Source organism: Danio rerio, chromosome 8 (genome assembly GCF_049306965.1).
Source record: "Danio rerio strain Tuebingen ecotype United States chromosome 8, GRCz12tu, whole genome shotgun sequence".
NCBI lineage: Eukaryota > Metazoa > Chordata > Actinopteri > Cypriniformes > Danionidae > Danio > Danio rerio.
This window is the reverse complement of record NC_133183.1, coordinates 57,934,314-57,953,666: the sequence shown is the minus strand read 5'-3', so window position 1 is coordinate 57,953,666 and position 19,353 is coordinate 57,934,314. Positions and strand designations below refer to the sequence as shown.

Sequence of the window (19,353 nt, the reverse complement as noted above, 5' to 3'; positions counted from 1 at the left end):
AAATTTCCTTGCTCTGTTAAACATTATTTGGGAAATATTTAAAAAGAAAAGAAAAAAAATCAAACGGGGGCTAATAATTCTGACTATATATATATATATATATATATATATATATATATATATATATATATATATATATATGGTGGCCGAGAGAGCTTAACATGTCGCAATGTAAGAAAACACTTGCAATTACAAAAACGCCAGAAAAATAAGAAAAGATCTCCATCTGTTCATCCTGCAAATCCTCACAATGTAAACACAACATGCTGTAAACAAAGGCAAACGAATTCATAAAATCCACTGCATTTTCTCACAATGCAAACAATTTACAAAAACACCTGCCTTTTATCACAACACAAAACGAACGGAACACAACGGAAATGTATCAAGGGGACCCAAAAACATGACGAATGCTGCTGTGCCATGACTATCTGTAAAGTATCGGATTTGCGACCAGTCGGAAAAGCGATATGCACATCAAAATAGCATATGACATTGTATAACAATAACAATAATACACTACTGGGACGGTTGGGTTTAGAGTTGGGTTCAGGGTAGGATTTAAAAAATTAAATTTATTGAGTAATTTAATAGATATATAGCATAAATAGCATAAATAATACTCAGAAAAACAACTGCTTTTACATTACTGTGACGGTTGGGATTAGGGTTGGGGAAGACATTAATACAATACAACAAATGGGAAATTTAATAAATAAAATAAATAATTCTCGTTAACTTCTGGCTTAGCCATATCCGATCTAGCAACAAACGTGACTGTTGCTCAGTGAAGTTGTAGGTGATCTTTGAAAGGAGAGTTTTTTATTTGTTTATTTTACCTTGTCTTTTGTATTTTATTAGCCTAAATAATCATCCCCTTGAAACATTTCCAGTGTGTTCAGAGCTATATTTCTTTTACATTTTTAAAACTTTTTTAGATTAAGGATGTAAACTAAGATCAAAAACTATTAATTATTTTGTAAAATAGTACATATCTTCATTATTATTTTTTGTACTCTATTCTCGTCAATGCATTTACTATCAATTTCTTGGTGAGGAAAGAAAGATGACTAATTTTATAAAATGTCAGGTACGGTTAAGCCATTTAAAAAAAAATGCATTTATTTGGTTCTGTTGCGAGCAGGGGTCAATCTACTTATGTTCAAGCCCACTTAAGCATAAGCCAGGGAAAGTTCTCTGCATGTCAGAACTCACTAACATAAATATGATCCTCTAATACTGATGAAGAGCTGCACGGTGGTCAGTCCGCTCATTTAGTCCTCTTCCAGAGTGATGAAACCTACAACACTTCACATCACAGCTGAAGTCAGAGAGATTTGAACCTAATTTGCTCAAGCGTTTTTATCCTCGTAATGAAAGCTTGACTGAAAGAAAGCAACAGTTGAAAGAAATACTATCTCTTAAAGTGATTGCAGTGGATGGTTTTGAACAGCAGGAATTCAAATGAATATGGCCCATAGGTGGGCCTTCAGAAACACAGTTTTCTGTAATATTGTCCAAAAATATTGTGATGGAAGCAAGATCTGTCACTTCATTTTCAATTAGATCCTTTGGCATTTGGATGTGAGAAAGATGAGCACGGAAAATGCAAAGTGAGAGATTTCTATGTTATATTGAGGCATACAGTTTTTGGATTTCCATTGCTCTATATATATATATATATATATATATATATATATATATATATATATATATATATATATATATATATATATATATATATATATATATAGTCTATTTTTGTGCTCAGATTCAAATGACTTGGACAGATGAAAGGATTAGACAAGGCTAAAAATTGAAACTCATCCAGTCGGATATTTTCACTTTAGTAAGCTCTAAACTTTAACATTATTGGACTTCCATGTCTGCAATATTTTTTATACCTTAGGTTCCTTCAGAGAGTTTGAAAAATGAATTTAATTTAATTTAATTTAATTTTTTTTATTTTAACAAAATAAATACATTAGATCTAATTAAATAAAAAATATTTTTAATTAATAAAACAAATAAATGAATAAAACAAATAAAAAACCACATTAATTAAATCAAATTTAATTAAATTGTTTTGAAATTAATAAAGTAAATAAATTAAATTAAAAATAATGATTGTTTTAAAATTATTAAAATAAAATAAATAATTAAAACAAATGAAAAATTAAACTAAATTATATTGAAATAAATTAAAATAAATTAAAAATCATGTATATTTTTAATTAATAAAATAAATAAAAAATGAAAAAATAAATTCAATTCAATTGTTTTTAAATAAATAAATTAAATAAAAATTATAATTGTTTTTAAATTAATAAAATAAATTAAATTAAAAATAATAATTGTTTTTGAATTAATAAAATAAAGAAATAAATAAAACAAATGAAAAAATTAAATTAAATTAAATTAAAAATTTATAAAATAAATAAATTAAATTAAAATTATATATTTTTAATTAATAAATAAATTAATTAAACAAATGAAAAATTTAATTAAATTATTTTTAATTATTAAAATTAATAAATAAAAACAATTAAATAAAACTAAATTAAATATTTTTCATTTTCGAAAATGTAAAATTTTAACATTTTCATAAAATGTAAATAAAAAATTAATAATAAATATTAAGTTTAGGTAATATATGTAGATAGTACCCTGGCATATAGATTGTTTATAGACCAGCATACATTCTTTATATCTATATTCAAAATGACATATAAGTTATATATCTAAACTATTATATATGTTGCAATTATATTTACTATACCTAGATTTACTTTAAAACCATAGAATCATTATTATTATTATTATTATTATTATTATTATTATTATTATTATTATTAACAACTTTAATAATTTTAACAAATCTGTATTATTATTATTATTATTATTATTATTATTATTATTATTATTATGTTTGTAGTAGATCAGCAGTAATAATATTTGTAGGTAAATATTAATAAATAAATAATCTTTTATTGTTTTACATAATAAATGTTGATAGCCATACTCATAACTGCACAATCACTTCTCTTACTTTCCTGAACACTCAGCATTTCCTTTTCAGAAAAAAACACCCCCCTAATCAATAAATCTATCAATCCATTCTCATTTTTACTATTTTTCACTCGGTCCCAAAAGCAGGTCTGAAGAGGAAGTCATCATGTTATGCGGTGGGAAGGAAGCAGGAAAACAGATGTGCCAGTAGAGTAAATGGTAACAAGTGCACTAAAAAACAATGCGGCCAGTTCTCCAGCAGAACAGGGCTGAGAACCTGCTCGGGCCACAATCACTCATATTACAAACAAACAATGGGCCTGGGCTCTACCAATTCTGGGAACGGGGGCCTGAGAGACTAACACCAATAACCACTAGAGACGGCATGGTGCCACTCCACTAAGTGATGCTCAGTTTAATATCACAAGCTTAAAATGTTAAGATATTTATCCCAACCTTTATACTGAGAGCCTGAAGAGTATTCCAGTACATTGAAAAAAAAATGTCTGCAAAACTGTTTCAAACTATTCATTTGTGTTGAATTTAAACAAACTAAATAAGTGTAATAATATTCAACTTAATTAGTTTGTTTAAATTCAGCCCAAATAAGTTGTTTACAACCACTTAACGTAAAAAAATAGTAAATCCAAGGAATCATGTCTGAATAATTTTTCTCAGTGTACTCAGGAGCCTGAGTAGTATTGTACTGTAAAAAATGCAGAGTCCTCACAATTCCTTCATGTAGTCTCAACACAAATTGATTTAGTAAACATAATAATTTTTACAAATTTAAGTAGATTGAACAGAAAACAATGAAGTTGTCCTAACAAAAACGTAATAATTGTGTAGTTTCAACTCATTTTAAACACGTTGTTTGAACAAACAGGAAAAGTCCTTTTTTTACCTCAATCATGTTATTGGAACCAGGGGCAGATTTAACAATTAAGCAAGGTAATCGGCTGCTTAGGGCCCCGGGAAGTCTAGGGACTTCAATAAATACATACAATTTTCTATAAATTATATATAACGTCATTTTCTATCATATTTTGTAGGATAAATGTCTAACAAATACAAATTTCCCTTAATTAATACATCTGTGTAAATGTGTCCCCCACCTCCAATCATGGATCAGTCCAGCAATCAAATTAGATGAAAATGTAGTTTTAAAAACCAAATAGTTTGTAGTTGGGAAATCGTTTTAGGTAAAAAACATTTTAAAATGAAGAGATGGAGTTAAGATAAAAATGTAGAAAGCAACTGTAAAAAAAATAGTTGTTGAGAAAGCATAAAAAAAAACAAGGCAACTTGATGCACTAAGAACTTTGAGTTGTCTTAACAACTGTTTTTAGTTCTTTAACCATTTTTGGTTAAGCTAACATAAATTTGTTTATTTATGCAATGTTGATTATTGTATCTTAATAGAGGGCTCAACATTAAGGACTGCCCGATGGCCCGGGGCCAGCATGAGAGATGTTCGGGACAGTAGAGAGAATCGTTACTGGCCCGATCAGGCCAGTGCTGCCTTGTCATCAAATTTTTATTTGCCTGCTACTATCTCAATTGTATGCAAATACAGTCTTAGAACCGAGAAACAATTTGTGCTTTTAAGTCTCAGAATGCTACGTTTTCTGTAAAGTCGTAAACCCCATATTGCTTTTTGGTTCCTTTTATCTGATTGGTTGTTGTGAGCACGTTATTTTTTTTCACAACCAGGTAAAAACCAGAACAGTGAAGAGACGACAACATCAAATTAAGAGGCTAAAAGAAAACGTCTGTTTCCAACATTCTGGAAAAAGATATTTACATGGGTACAACACAACGAAAAAAATGAAGTGATGTTTTGCATAATTTTCCATCACTTTTAAGTCAGCCACTTTTTGTTTAGCAATAAAACACCTGCACATTTTCCATACTGCTGTATTTTACTGCTAAATATTTTAACATTTTAAAAATATTTAAATTCTAGATTCAAAAACATTATTTTTGACACATTATTTAAAATATGTGGCTAAAAAAATAGCTATTTTTTATTTATTTATTTTGGTGGGGCCAGTGAAAATTTTGGCAGGGCCAGTAAAAATCTGAACTGCTGGTCCAGTCGGGCCAGTAGAAAATGTCCTTAGCGTTGAACCCTGTAATACAAGATATTCTTGTCACATCAACTAAAGCAGTCAGTTATTTATTTATTTTATTTTCTGTTTAGTGGATGAATTTTTTTTTCAAATTTGCAAAATAAGTAATTAGTTCTAGTTAGCATATCATCCTGTTTTTAATCATTTTACTTAAAAATCAACACAAACTTACTACTTCATCCATTCATTCATTCATTTTCCTTTATTCATCAGGGGTGGCCACAGCAGAATGAACCGCTATCTTATTCAGCATATGTTTAACACAGCGGATGCCCTTCCAGCTCCAACCTAGTACTGGCAAACACCCATTCACACTCAGACACATGTACCGCATGTCTTTGGACTGTGGCGGAATCTGGAGCACCCGGAGGAAACCCACGTGAACACAGGGATGCCAACTGACCCTCGAACCAGCAGCCTTCTTCCTGGGACACTATCACTATCTTAATGCATTCCTATATATCAAAGTATTCTTTAAAGAATGTTTTGTTTAAAGAAATCTCAGTACTACTGAGGTCATGCCTTTGGGTAAGTTAAATAGGACAGCCTCTTTATAATACACTCTACTATGTCCTAGTTATGTCAGAAAAATATGTGAGTTAGCAGTCTCACCAAAACTATGAAAACCCTGATGTCCGAAGCACTTAAAATCTACTTTGATGCATAAATAACTCTCTCTTTGTGTACTGCTTTTGGTGGTTTAAGAATTTGGATGATGGGTATGACCGGTTTAACAACGCTAAGGTGGTTTATGAGGACATGTACTGTTCTTGTAATTCAAAACTTTTTATATTCAAACTTTTGCCACAAGGTTCCTGCAAGGGTTCGGTTTAGGGGTATGGGCATTAAATATAGGTAAGACAATATTAAAAGTGTCTATTATGGTGTAAAATATGCAGATAGAGTCCTCATAAACCCCTAAAACAAGTGTGTGTGCAAATATGTGTGTGTGGATGTGTTTTTGTGACATATCAGTTCACAAATCAGCATTATGACATGGCATAGGTATGACACAGATATTACAAGAAGGTGTTGAATTATGCAGCACAGGCTGGATGTAAATATGTACCCCCGCATACATTTCTGGAGAGCACAAATTATGTAGCCAGAGGTATGTATGGCTGCATTTCGTCTTTAAACCGAACGCTACGGGGTGGTATGAGGCCAATGACAGCTTCTGTTTGTTTCCGTTTGATGGCTTTTTCACTGTTACCAGCTTTTCCAGTGGCTCGTCGCGTACGTCGGCGAACTTGAGACGCAGAGCAGAGTTGATCGTTATTACGGGGTTCGACTCAGGCGAAGAACAGTTAAAGAAAACAGGTAAAGCAAAAACAAAAGTCAAACAAAATAAACAAGTAAATAACAGGGTGAGAACGTGGTAAAATCTGAAAACATGGTACAAATCAGGTGGTCAAGAGGGCTTTTCTTTTACTAGATTGTTTTGAAAACACTATCGGTTGGGTTTAGGGAAGGCGGTGGGTGGTTGGTCGGTCGGTCGGTTGGTTAGTCAGTCAGTCAGTCAGTTGACAGCGGCCTCTAGTGTATTTACGTTAGAAAAGCAGGCACGAAAGAAATTCGTGAGAGAAATGTAAGATCAAAAGAAGTGTACACAGCGGCCTCTGATGGATTCACGAAAAGGAAAAACTGCAAAAAAATGTACCTCCTGGGAAGTATTTTGCTCTCTCCAAAAATGTATACAGGAGTACGTATCCATAATAAGCGTGGGTTGGAAAAAGGAGAAGATAGCTGAGGTCATAGCTTGTGTTTTTTTTTTTTTTTTTTTCAGAAAATAAATCTACAGTTTTACGATTTGCGCAAAAGAAAATTTGGGCAAAACAAAATAATTTTTATGCAGTATAAAAACAACAGAAACCTATGTAATGTCCCCACAATTTAAAAAAACAAACCTGTGTGTGTACCACTATTTTGTTCACTGTCATGTTCAAGTTTGATCATCTGTTTTCATTCAAATCTGCTAAGTCAGTGATAACCAAGTCTCTTTAAGCAAGTCATTTTATTCACCGGCCATCTTTAAACGCCTCTCGGACAGTATGTACGGACATTCTGTTTAAACAGGGAAAAATTCTCTAAAATTGCCTTAATCACCATTAAGATTAAACCAAAACTGTCTCTTTAGTTTCATTTCTAATCAATTGAACCACACAAAATCTGCAAAACCCCCCATCTGGTCTGAGCCCCTCCCCCAGAGGGTAATAAGTCTACAGCAGTCACTGATTGGCTCCTGTATGAGAAGGTTTGGCTTCATTCGCCATATTGATTGTTAAACTCTACTCTATTCAAAAGCGATACAAGTGACATGTCTTGTTTATTCTAAACTCTCCGAAATAAAGGTACGAGAGCTGTCACTGGGGTGGTACCTTTTCAAATTGTACAAACTTGTACCTAAAACCTCAAGAGTACATATTGGTACCTAAAAAGTACAAAAGTGTTCCTTTTAAAAATTGTACGTACTAATATATACTTTTGAGGACACTTCAAGTACAAATCTATACCTTATGAAAAGGTACCACCCCACACTGTGAAAAAATCTTGTAAAATTTACAGTGAAAAACTGGCAGCTGTGGTTGCCAGAAATTTACTGTAAAAATACAATAGAGATGTTTTTCAGTTTATGGTATAATTAAGAGAACTGTAAAATTCAGGGTAAAACCCCCCCCCCCCAAAAAAACTGGCAGCTGTGGTTGCCAGAAATCTACCGTTACAAATACGGTACAGATGTTTTTCAGTTTACGGTATCATTAAGAGAACTGTAAAAGCCATTAAAATAAAGACTGATAAATATATATTTATATATTTTGCACATAACATTAAGAGAATGCAACATGTAATATTATTATGACCAACGGGCTAAAATGAAATCAATACCTTTTAAACATCACCAATTAAATTGAAAATAAATTTTCAAATATAATTTCATGACACTAGTTTATTTATTCATTTGTATTTGAAAACAATTCCAGTTAGATCCTGTCTAAATCTAAAGGAGTCCTCGATAATAATAATAATAATAATAATAATAATAATAATAATAATAATAATAATAATAATAATAAAATTAATAATAATAATAATTATTATAATAATAATATGCAATAATAATAATAATAATAATAATAAATTAATAATAAAATTAATAATTAGCAAAAATAATAATATGCAATAATAATAATAATAATAATAATAATAATAATGCAATTAAATTCCAAGGATAGACTGGTGCAGGCCTAAAATTGCATGCTTCCAAATAAATACACACATATTCCTGTAGACCATATCATTGTGATTTACTGTTTAAAAAAAAAGAAAAAATGTTTTAAGAGTATACATCTACTTACTTTTTAGTGTTTCTTTGAATTTTACCGTTGTTTTAAGGGTTGTTACGGTTAAATAATGTAATTTAAGCAAAACAATAATATAAAAAGTACCAAGTTTTTCTGTATTCATATTAACAGTTTTCAGTTAATTTAACTAAAATTTCATGTTTTATAATTTACAGTTTTTTATTTTCGCTCTTTCACCGTAAAAACTACGAGCATTTTTGACAGTGCGGTGACAGCTCGCGTATTTCTGAGAGGGTATCTTTGGCGATAATGGTCACATTTAGGGATGTCTTAATGCATTTTTTTCTAATAGCCTTCACTTGCTTGTTTCTGCTTCATATTGCTTGTTTTTATATTGTCAGATTCTGTAAAATTCCAGATGATACGTAATACGGTGCTAACCATCATAAAAGGAAAATACTATACCTGCGGAATGTATTGTCATTAGCAGGGAGGTGTTTGTTCACGAATGATTGACCAATTGCATTGAGAGAAGTACATTTTCCCTCATTTTCAAGAATGTTTTGTTTAAAGGCATCCCAATACTACCGAGACCAGGCCTTGTGGTAAGCAAACTAGGACAGCCTCTTTATAAGACACTCTACTATGTCCTAAATGCTTAATGATGCAATGTGTTCCTTCGCTTAATTAACATTCACTAGAGCATGTGACTTCATTAGCAGCAGCGGGCTGGTTTTCGCTCACATAAATAAAACACCTCGTACCTGAGACCCTGCCGCAATACAGAGGTGGGATGTGGCTGAGCGCTTGGAGAATGAAAGGCAATTTTCCTGTTTAAAGCGCCAGCGAATTGCAACGAATTCCAGATAATTGGCTGGTAATTAGGGGGGTCGTCAGGTCGATTTGGGAACAAATGGCACCCTTTAACGGAGGTGGTCTCCAAGGTAATCTGAGCTGACCCCCCTGCTTTGTCTCTGTTATCTCTGCCTCTGCTCACTGCGTGACATCCTAAATAAGGTGTCCCTCTCCGGGGACGTAGTGGCGCAGAGCAACTATTTGTCATGCGTCAGACAGTGGCGCTCAGAGCTCTTTGCCTCTCCCTGCGGTACCACCGCAAAATTTCCTTTCAGTGGGTCTGACTAGACGTCCCATTGCTGGGGGAAGCACAGGGGGTCAGAGTGGACGCAGGCTGAATAAATATCCCAGCGCTCTCCTGAGATTCGCCAGGTAGCTTGCACCGTGCCTCCGAGCCATGCGGAAGACGAGCAAAGAAAGTAACACAGGAGCCAGATGTGCAACCTTTACTGCCGCAAACACACACAACCCAAGCCATTAACTGCAGCCAGCGGCATCAAAAGCCCACCGTCTGCCTCCAGAGTGCCTCTTCGCTGAATTCCACTTTGGAGCCTGCCTTTTTAAGTAGAAATGAAATCAAAACTAACCATACGATTTTGTTAGCTCGCATTGTTAGTTCTGTGGTGAACAATTCGTCTGTGCAGGTCATTAAGAAAATAAAAAAAACAATGTTTTCCATTGTAATCTTTAATTAAAATCTGAAAATGGACTCCGTTTGTTTTCGGTTAAATTGGCAGATTGCATCTGTTTAAGGTATTGGGCGGGGCTAACATGCTTAACCACGCCCCTTCCAGCTGTCAATTTTAACGACAAACAGAAATGGTGAGGAGGAGGAGTCTGTCAGGTTGTTATAACTCTCCCCAAACCCGCCAAAGCCTTTTTCAAATCTGAATCAAATACATCCAATCAGCTTGCAGTAGAAAAAACAAGTCACGCCCACTGATTCTAATTTAATATTTTGTTTCTTTAAGAACTGCAGCACAATATGGAGAAAAAAAAACAGTTGCAGCTTCCAGTTCATGCCGACTTTAACACAAAAAAGAGGCAGAAGTAACCCAAAAATGCTTAAAACTGCCAACATTGACAATCTGCAGAGCTAAATATCAGCTAAGACCTGGCTCTTGCTATTTGTGCTATTTTTGCTTTGCTCCTTCCAGCATCTACAGTATTAAAGTCCATTGTGACATTAAAATTTACTATGTTTATTTTTGCTAGTGCATATTGTTATTATTTAGGTGAACGATTAATCCGTGCAAGTTATTTAATTATTTGTTTTGGTAATCTTCAGTCAAATTCTGACCATGTGCTACCGCGTTTGGTGTTGCGATCCTTCTCTGATGATGTCAGTTTGATGACTACAGCCACAACCTTAGTGTTAAGGCTGATTTATACTTTTGCATCAAGCGCACGCATATTGTCTGGCGTTTTTAGTAACGTACATACACTACCTGACAAAAGTCTTGTCGCCTACGGAAAAACAAATAATAACTCGACTTCATGTTGATCAATTGGTATCAGAAGTGACTTATATGAAAGGCAATTGGACGGCCTCCCTCTTCATCTTTCCCCAGACATGCTCAATAATGTTCATGTTTGGTGACGGGGCGGGCCAATTTTGGAGCACCTAGACCACAGGTGTCAAACTCAGTTCCAAAAGGGCCGCAGCTCAGCACAGTTTAGTTCCAACCCTAATTAAACACACCTGATCAAACTAATTGAGTCCTTCAGGCTTGTTTGAAACCTACAGGTAAGTGTGTTGGAGCAGGGTTGGAACTAAACTGTGCAGGGCTTCGGACCTTCAGGAATTGAGTTTGACACCCCTGACCTAGACCTTCTTTGCTTTATTAATGTGGAGGCTGAAGTATGAGAAGGAGCGCTGCTCTGCTGAAATATTTGCCCTCTCTTTTGGTTTGTAATATAATTCCACATTCACACGGGGCGTCAGCGTCAACGCTTCCTATTCACTTTGAATGGGTGATGTCAGGCCTAGCCAAACTTCATTGTGGATTGTGGACTGCATTGCTGGTTACAGAAGTTGAGACTTTCTCAACTTTTCAAGCGCCGACGGAAGCGTCAACCAATCAGATCGCTTTATGCAAATACACCAGCTCAGACAGTAGCTGATTGCTGACTATTTTCATTGGCTGACGCTGCTATGACGACCGCGTCAGCCCTAACTTCAGACACGCCCTCTGTCAAGCGTTGATGCTGAAGCCCCGTGTGAATACACCGTAATGGGCAGCACAAATGTCTTGTTACCTCAGGCTGTTGATATTGTCATCCACTCAGAAGATCTCTCGCACACCCTCATACTGAATGTAACCCCAAACCATGATTTTTCCTTCACCAAACTTGACTTATTGTGCAAATGATCAACTAGAAGTCAAGTTATTAATTGTTGCTCTTACAACTGGGATCGGCGGCAAGACTTTTGTCAGGTAGTGTAATATAAGTACAAATTTTTTGTCATTATTTTAAACTGAAATCATTTTAAATTGTTTATATTGTATCTTTAAGAATTGAATAATGTATCATTTGTTTTATTTTTTAACTTGTATTAATGTCTTCACAGTAATGGGTTTCGGCTGGAAGGGCATATGCTGCGTAAAAACGTGCTGAATAAGGGTGCTTTCACACCTGTGAATCGATTCAGTGGTTCCGAAACAGAGATTACAATTGTTACATTGTTGCTCTTTGCTCTTGGAGCGGTTCGCTTTCACACTGCAAAGTTTCTAATCGGACCAAAAGAGCTAAAACAAGTCACGTGCGAGTAAACTCTCCTCACATTGGTCAGAATGTCAGGGTTTATTTTGCAGCGTCCCACTCAGCTGTCAGGAGAGGTGGTGATTGACAGGGTGCGCGCGCGTGACGTGTCTGAGGAGAGATGCGGTGGGGAGGGGTGAGAAGGGTGCGCGACGTAGCCTATTTGAGGACCGGGAGGGAGACGCAAGATTACCGGGAGATCATCACTCGTTTGCGGGCATCCGGAGACTCGCGAAACTTCCCTCCCTACTCATAATTCTCTCTTCATATAGCCGTAAGCCTATTACATATCCATAAAACACTGTGATATAACCGCGCTCGGATCAGATCGCTTTCTCACTACAATCGAACCGCTCCAGGGTTCATTTCAATCGAGCCGAGACCACCTCATTCAAGCGATCTCGGAGCGATTACTTTGGCGCGGAACAGAGCGCGATTGCCCTGTTCACATATGCCAATCGAACCGCGCTAACTGGGCAAACGAGACACGTTCCGAAACAAAAGTGTAGGTGTGAAAGCACCCTAAGTTGCCGGTTCATTCCACTGTGGCGACCCCAGATAAATAAAGGGACTAAGCTAAGAACAAAATGAATGAAGGAATGTATCAATGTCGTTACGTTATCATTTTTTTTAAATATAGATTACATCTTAAACTTCAGGAGTCAGGAAGAAACCAAAATACGTTTTAAATATTGTTTGTTTGACAAAAGAATTGGAATTCACAATATCGCTTTTAAACTTCTCTCTAGCGTAACTTATCCTTTATAAACACCACAATGTGAGCCAAAGATTGGCTGATACATCAAAAAACACAAGAGAGAGTCCAACCAGTCACTGTGCGACCCAGCATTTCCTCAAACAGGAAAAAACAGAATCGCAAAGGATGCAAAGCACAACACAAAGGACTGAAACGGGCCCAGTACACAGTGGTGTGGGACTAAAATTCACAGGAAAGGGAGATTACAATGTTTCTCATTTGACATATCGTTTCTCGTCTGTGTGACTTTCAGCTGTGGCTTTCTGCTTCTATGAGATGAGCAGAGAGAGAGAGAGAGAGAGAGAAAAGGAGAGTATGCGAGACAGAAAGAGAGCGAGAGACAGATCAAAGGCTATGTCCAAATTTGCTGATAATGTGTGACACAATTAGACGGGCTTGACAATTTCCATTACGCCTGATCAAATATTTATCATGCTTTGGAGATGATGTCGTACCCCCGGCTCTCACCCGTCTCATTTGCATAACAAATGGGAGAGACACTTAACAAATAAGTGAAATAGGGAGTAACGAGAGGGCGGACGAGCAAGAGAGAGAGACGGAGGGAAAGCGAGGGGACATGGAGGTGTCAGAGTTACAGTCAGCCTCCCTCCATTTGATTTGCAAATGGCCAGCCTCTGTCATCAATTCAGGTCGTGGGGCAGAGCGATCAGCATGACGAGAGGGCCGAAGGAGAGGACAGCTCCCCGATGCTACCTTACAGCACTATTAATCATCCAGCAGTGGGAGAAACGCAGCCAAATTGGGCTCATCAGTCTCTATATTAAACAGGAATCAAGGTACAAGGACAGGAGGGGAGGGCTGTGGAAATGGACTGGAAGAGCAGCCACTATTTTATTGCTTTTCCTCTGTCCTTGTGTTCCTTTTTCAGGGTTTTCTAGGGTTAGGAAGTAAAGAATTCCCAAATGATGTTTAACAGAGTAAGGAATTTTCTCACAGTATGTCTGATAATATTTTTTCTTCAGGAGAAAGTCTTATTTGTTTTATTTTGGCTAGAATAAAGGTAATTAAAAATTAAGGTCAATATTAGCTCATTTAAGCAATATTTTTGGTGATTGTCTACAGAACAAACCATCGATATACAACTATTTAAACCTAATTAACCTAGTAAAGCATTTAAATTTCACTTTAAGCTAGATATGAATGGATCAAACTGCTATGTTTAGAAATGTGTTGCAGGCCCGTAGCCAGGGGGAGTTTGGGTGGTACGAAAGACCCATCTCTACTACTGACAAAGTCCAGAATTTGGCTGCTATACGAGCTCATTTGTCCAATTTTTTATAGTATGACATCATGTGAAAATACCAAAAGAGGAAGGCTTTAAGACTAATTTGATTTTAAAATATTAAAATGGACAAATTTTGACTGAGCATATAAGCTGGCCAGCTTTATTAGCTTTTTTGCCTATAGGCTACCGTTTTAGATCTAAAACTTTTAATAGATTCCTTATTGTTTTAGTTTTTTAACAATGAATGATATTTGAAAAATAAGCATTTTTTCATAATTTTTTCGTTCAGATTTGTAGTTTTTAATTTAAAAATTCTAATCTCATTACAATATTTATAAAACTGTAATAACTTTTAGTTTAAATGCAAATTTGTAATTAAACACAAAAGTGTGGTTACAGTCACCATCCAACAAGCTAATCCAACAAAAATTAAGGCTTAAAATGTCACTAAAATGCAGTATTTGAACCTCGTAATTTTGTAAAAAATAAATCGAATAACTGCAAAAGTAACTGGGAGTTTATAGTTAAAGTCAGAATTACAAACCACAGGAGAGGGCAAATATTTCAGCAGGATAGCGCTCCTTCTCATACCTCAACCTCCACATCAAAGTTCCTGAAAGCAAAGAAGGTGAAGGTGCTCCAGGATTGGCCAGCCCAATCACCAGACATGAACATTCTTGACCATGTCTGGGGTAAGATGCAAGAATGCTTATTGAGCATGTCTGGGAGTCCTGCAAGAACGCTTTCTTAGCCAGTCCAGATGACTTTATTAATAAGTGATTTGAGTCATTGCAGAGATGTATGGATGCAGTCCTCCAAGCTCATGGGAGTCATACACAATATTCATTCTGTTTCCACTGCAGCATGACTTTATATTCTATACTGGACATTATTTCTGTTAAGTGACAAGACTTTTGTCTAAGCAAAGTCAGACCTTACTGTCCTAATTAAAGAATTAAAAATCAAAGCTTAATCATATTTTATTTTGGTAAAATAAGTGTAATCTAGAGGCCTTTGCCTTCCATAAAAGCCACTTCTGATACTAAATGATCAACTAGAAGTCAAGTTATTATTTGCTGTTCCTAAAACTCTGATAGGCGACAAGACTTTTGTCAGGTAGTGTAGCCATGACTTATTAAAGGAAGCGGATGTTTTGCTGTTTAAAGTGATGGAGTGTGGCCTAAGGGAAACGGTGGGTCTTTTCTGAAGCCTTTTTCTAGCTGCAGACATCACAGACGCCCTGGACCTAACAGAAAATGGGCAGAATGAGTAGTTTAGTGGAGGTTAAAGGTGATGGGCCGGGCTCTCAGAGGAGGACAGACCTAACAAGACGATGAAGAATGACTATCTGCGCTTAGATTTAACAGGCCCACAAGACATAATATGAATGACCCCCGCCAACAGAGATAAACATGTGGGAGGGACACAGAGAAACAGAGCAGGAAAACTCATTTCGATTCGTTTCCTTGTTAAAATATTGATTTTACTGTCATCGCGGGAAAAATGGAAGATGACCTTGAACTATGAATCACTGCACTGTGTATTAATATGCTATGCGGTTGAGATAAAAAGAGACATATAGGAAGTACTAGCTGAAGTTCTGCCTTTCATGATGATAATAAAGTAACTGGGAGTATATAGTTGCAGTCAGAATTATGATCTCTCCTGTGATTTTTCTTTCTTTTTCTAATATTTCCCAAGTGATATTTCAAGAGAGCAAGGAAATTTTCACCGTATTTCCGATAATATTTTTTCTTTTAGATGAAGTCTTATTGACTTTATTTTGGCTAGAATGAAAGCAGTTTTACATTTTTTAAAAAGCATTTTATGGTCAATAATATTAGCAATATTTTTTTGATGGTCTAACTTGCCTAATTAGCCTAATTCATTAAATGTCACAATAATCTGAATACTAGTATCTAGAAAATATCTAGTAAAATATTAGTTACTGTCATCATAGTAAAGATAAAATACATCAGTTATTAGAAATTAGTCACTAAAATTATAATGTTTAGAAATATACAGGGAGGCTAATAAATACCTTGAACTATAAATTACTTCACTGTGTAATAATAAGCTATGCGGTTAAGATAAAAAGAGACATATACAGTAGGAAGCACTAGCTGATGTTCTGCCTTTCATGATGATCATAAAGTAACTGGGAGTATATAGTTGAAGTCAGAATTATGATCTCCTGTGATTTTTTACCCCCTCTTTTTCTAATAATTCCCAAATTATGTTTAACAGAGCAAAGAATTTTGCACCGTATTTCCGATAATATTTTTTCTTCTGGATGAAGTCTTATTTACTTTATTTTAGCTAGAATGAAAGAAGTTTAAAAAAAATTTTAAAGCATTTTAGGGTCAATAATATTAGCAACATTTTTTTGATTGTCTAACTTGCCTAATTAGTCTAGTTATTACATTAATGTCACAATAATCTGAAAAGTAGTATATAGAAAAATATCTAGTAAAATATTAGTTACTGTCATCAGAGTAAAGATAAAATACATCAGTTATTAGAAATTAGTCACTAAAATTATAATGTTTAGAAATATACAGGGAGGCTAATAATACCTTGAACTATAAATCACTGCACTGTGTATTAATATGCTATGCGGTTGAGATAAAAAGAGACATATAGGAAGCACTAGCTGATGTTCTGCCTTTCATGATGATCATAAAGTAACTGGGAGTATATAGTTGAAGTCAGAATTATGATCTCTCCTGTGATTTTTCCCCTCTTCTTTTTCTAATATTTCCCAAATGATGTTTACTGTAACAGAGCAAAGAATTTTGCACAGTATTTCCCATAATATTTTTTTCTTCTGGATGAAGTCTTATTTACTTTATTTTGGCTAGAATGAAAGAAGTTTAAAATTTTCTTAAAAGCATTTTAGGGTCAATAATATTAGCAACATTTTTTTGATTGTCTAACTTGCCTAATTAGTCTAGTTATTACATTAATGTCACAATAATCTGAAAAGTAGTATCTAGAAAAATATCTAGTAAAATATTAGTTACTGTCATCATAGTAAAGATGAAATACATCAGTTATTAGAAATTAGTCACTAAAATTATAATTTTTAGAAATATACAGGGAGGCTAATAAATACCTTGAAATATAAATTACTGCACTGTGTATTAATATGCTATGCGGTTGAGATAAAAAGAGACATATAGGAAGTACTAGCTGATGTTCTGCCTTTCATGATGATCATAAAGTAACTGGGAGTATATAGTTGAAGTCAGAATTATGATCTCTCCTGTTATTTTCTTTTTCTTTTTCTAATATTTCCCAAATGATGTTTAAGAGAGTAAGAATATTTTCACAGTATTTCCAATAATATCTTTTCTTCTAGATGAAGTCTTATCTGCTTTATTTCAGCTAGAATGAAAGCAGTTTTAGTTTTTTTTAAACGATTTTAAGGTCAATAATATAAGCAATATTTTTTTAGATTTTCTAACTTGCCTAATTAACTAAGTTAAGCCTTTAAATGTCACTTTAAGCTGAATACTAGCATTTTGAAAAACATTTAGTAAAATATTATGTACTGTCATCATAGTAAAGATAAAATAAATCAGTTATTAGAAAGTAGTCTAATAAATCGTAATTATTATGTTTAGAAATATACAGGGGGGGGCTAATAATACTTTGAACTATATATCACTGCACTGTGTATTGATAAGCTATGCGGTTGAGATAAAAAGAGACATATAGGAAGTCTAGCTGATGTTCTGCCTTTCCAATGCAATCTCACGGCAATTCTTAACTTTTTGATTTAGTGGCTAATTTGTATGAATTCGTACGATCTAATTCGTACTATTTATTACGATTTGCTCATCACCCAATGACGGTTGGGTGCCACGCCTCCTTTTTAAAATCGTACATTTTTGTACGACTGAATTCGTACTAATTAGCCACTAAACTGCCAAGAAGTAAAATACTTACGTTTCCTAGTGAGATCAGGCTGGCCTGTCATGATGATCATAAAGTAACTGGGAGTATACAGTTGAAGTCAGAATTATGATCTCTCCTGTTAGATCAAGGAAATTTTCACAGTATTTCCGATAATATTTTTTTCTTCTGGATAAAGTCTTTTTTTACTTTATTTTGGCTAGAATGAAAGCAGTTTTAATTTTTTAAAAAGCATTTTAAGGTCAATAATATTAGCAATATTTTTCTGATTGTCAAACTAATTCACCTAGTTAAGCTTTAAATGTAAAATAGTATGTGCTGTCATAAAGATGAAATAAATCAGTTATTAGAAATTAGTTATTAAAATGATTATGTTTAGAAATATACAGGGGGGCTAATAATTCAGGAGGGTTAATAATTCTTTAACTGTATGTTATGCAAGTAATAACAATGACATCTTGTCTGCAATGTATGTATTGGGCTCGTACTGTACTTCAAAACACTTCTGATGCTACCGAGGTGGCATGTGGTTAGGTTATGCACAGGATTAGTGCTTATAGATGGGTTAAGTTGTATGAGATGCGTCAACAGTGTAATTATAAATTGATTACAGATGTCATTACATGCAGTTATTTAAATTACAATGTAAACATAAGTGCGTTCTGCTAAATTATAAATTGATTTAATATAAAGTGAGACCAATCTTTCAAACCAAATATAAAACACTTGAAATACGACTTGCTTCTTATCCGAAAAGTACTAATAAAAAACTTACCAAATGCAGACATGCTGTACAATTGTGTTTAAAAAGCTTGTCCAGTTTTCAAAAACCCTGGATACCAATTAACCGAGAGCCCAAGATAGTTGCTGTCATACACAGACACACTGATAGGGTGTAAAAGACTGGTGAAGAGGCTGTCCGCTGGGGTGATGCTGCTAACGTGAAAGAATGCAGAGCAGATAGCAGAGGTGCAGGAACTCAACGAGCTGAAGGAAAGGACACTTCAGAGGTCACACACACACAGGCCCCAAAGTCAAGCTGGGGCCCTCGAACCTGAGTACTTGTCTACCCACGTAAGATGACTTCAGCTTTATCTTTCTCTGACCGTTGAAAGCTCCAGAGTTTCAGGTTGTTTAGATGCGTCAGACAAGAATTTGTAAAAATATAAAATAAAATAATAATTATAAAAATAAATAAATAAATAAATAAATAAATAAAATACAGGCGACGCAGTAGCGCAGTAGGTAGTGCTGTCGCCTCACAGCAAGAAGGTTGCTGGTTCGAGCCTTGGCTCGGCTCAGTTGGCGTTTCTGTGTGGAGTTTGCATGTTCTCCCTGCGTTCGCGTGGGTTTCCTCCAGATGCTCCGATT

General features: G+C 34.7%; 1 protein-coding gene across 40 annotated transcripts in view; it reads right to left on the bottom strand.

Moving 5' to 3' along the window:
• The window catches only part of prdm16 (PR domain containing 16), a 476,324-nt gene that overhangs the window by 353,469 nt on the left and 103,502 nt on the right, over positions 1-19,353 (bottom strand). The window contains exon 1 of one of the 40 annotated variants that reach the window (XM_073911184.1): positions 18,758-18,929. The exons of 38 other annotated variants lie outside the window; for them this stretch is intronic. In XM_073911184.1, coding sequence (XP_073767285.1) covers positions 18,758-18,770 — 13 coding nt within the window. In that variant the 5' untranslated portion in view covers positions 18,771-18,929. Of the gene's footprint in view, positions 1-18,757; positions 18,930-19,353 lie in introns of those variants that run through there. One more of the 40 variants, XM_068223225.2, reaches the window with a different exon arrangement.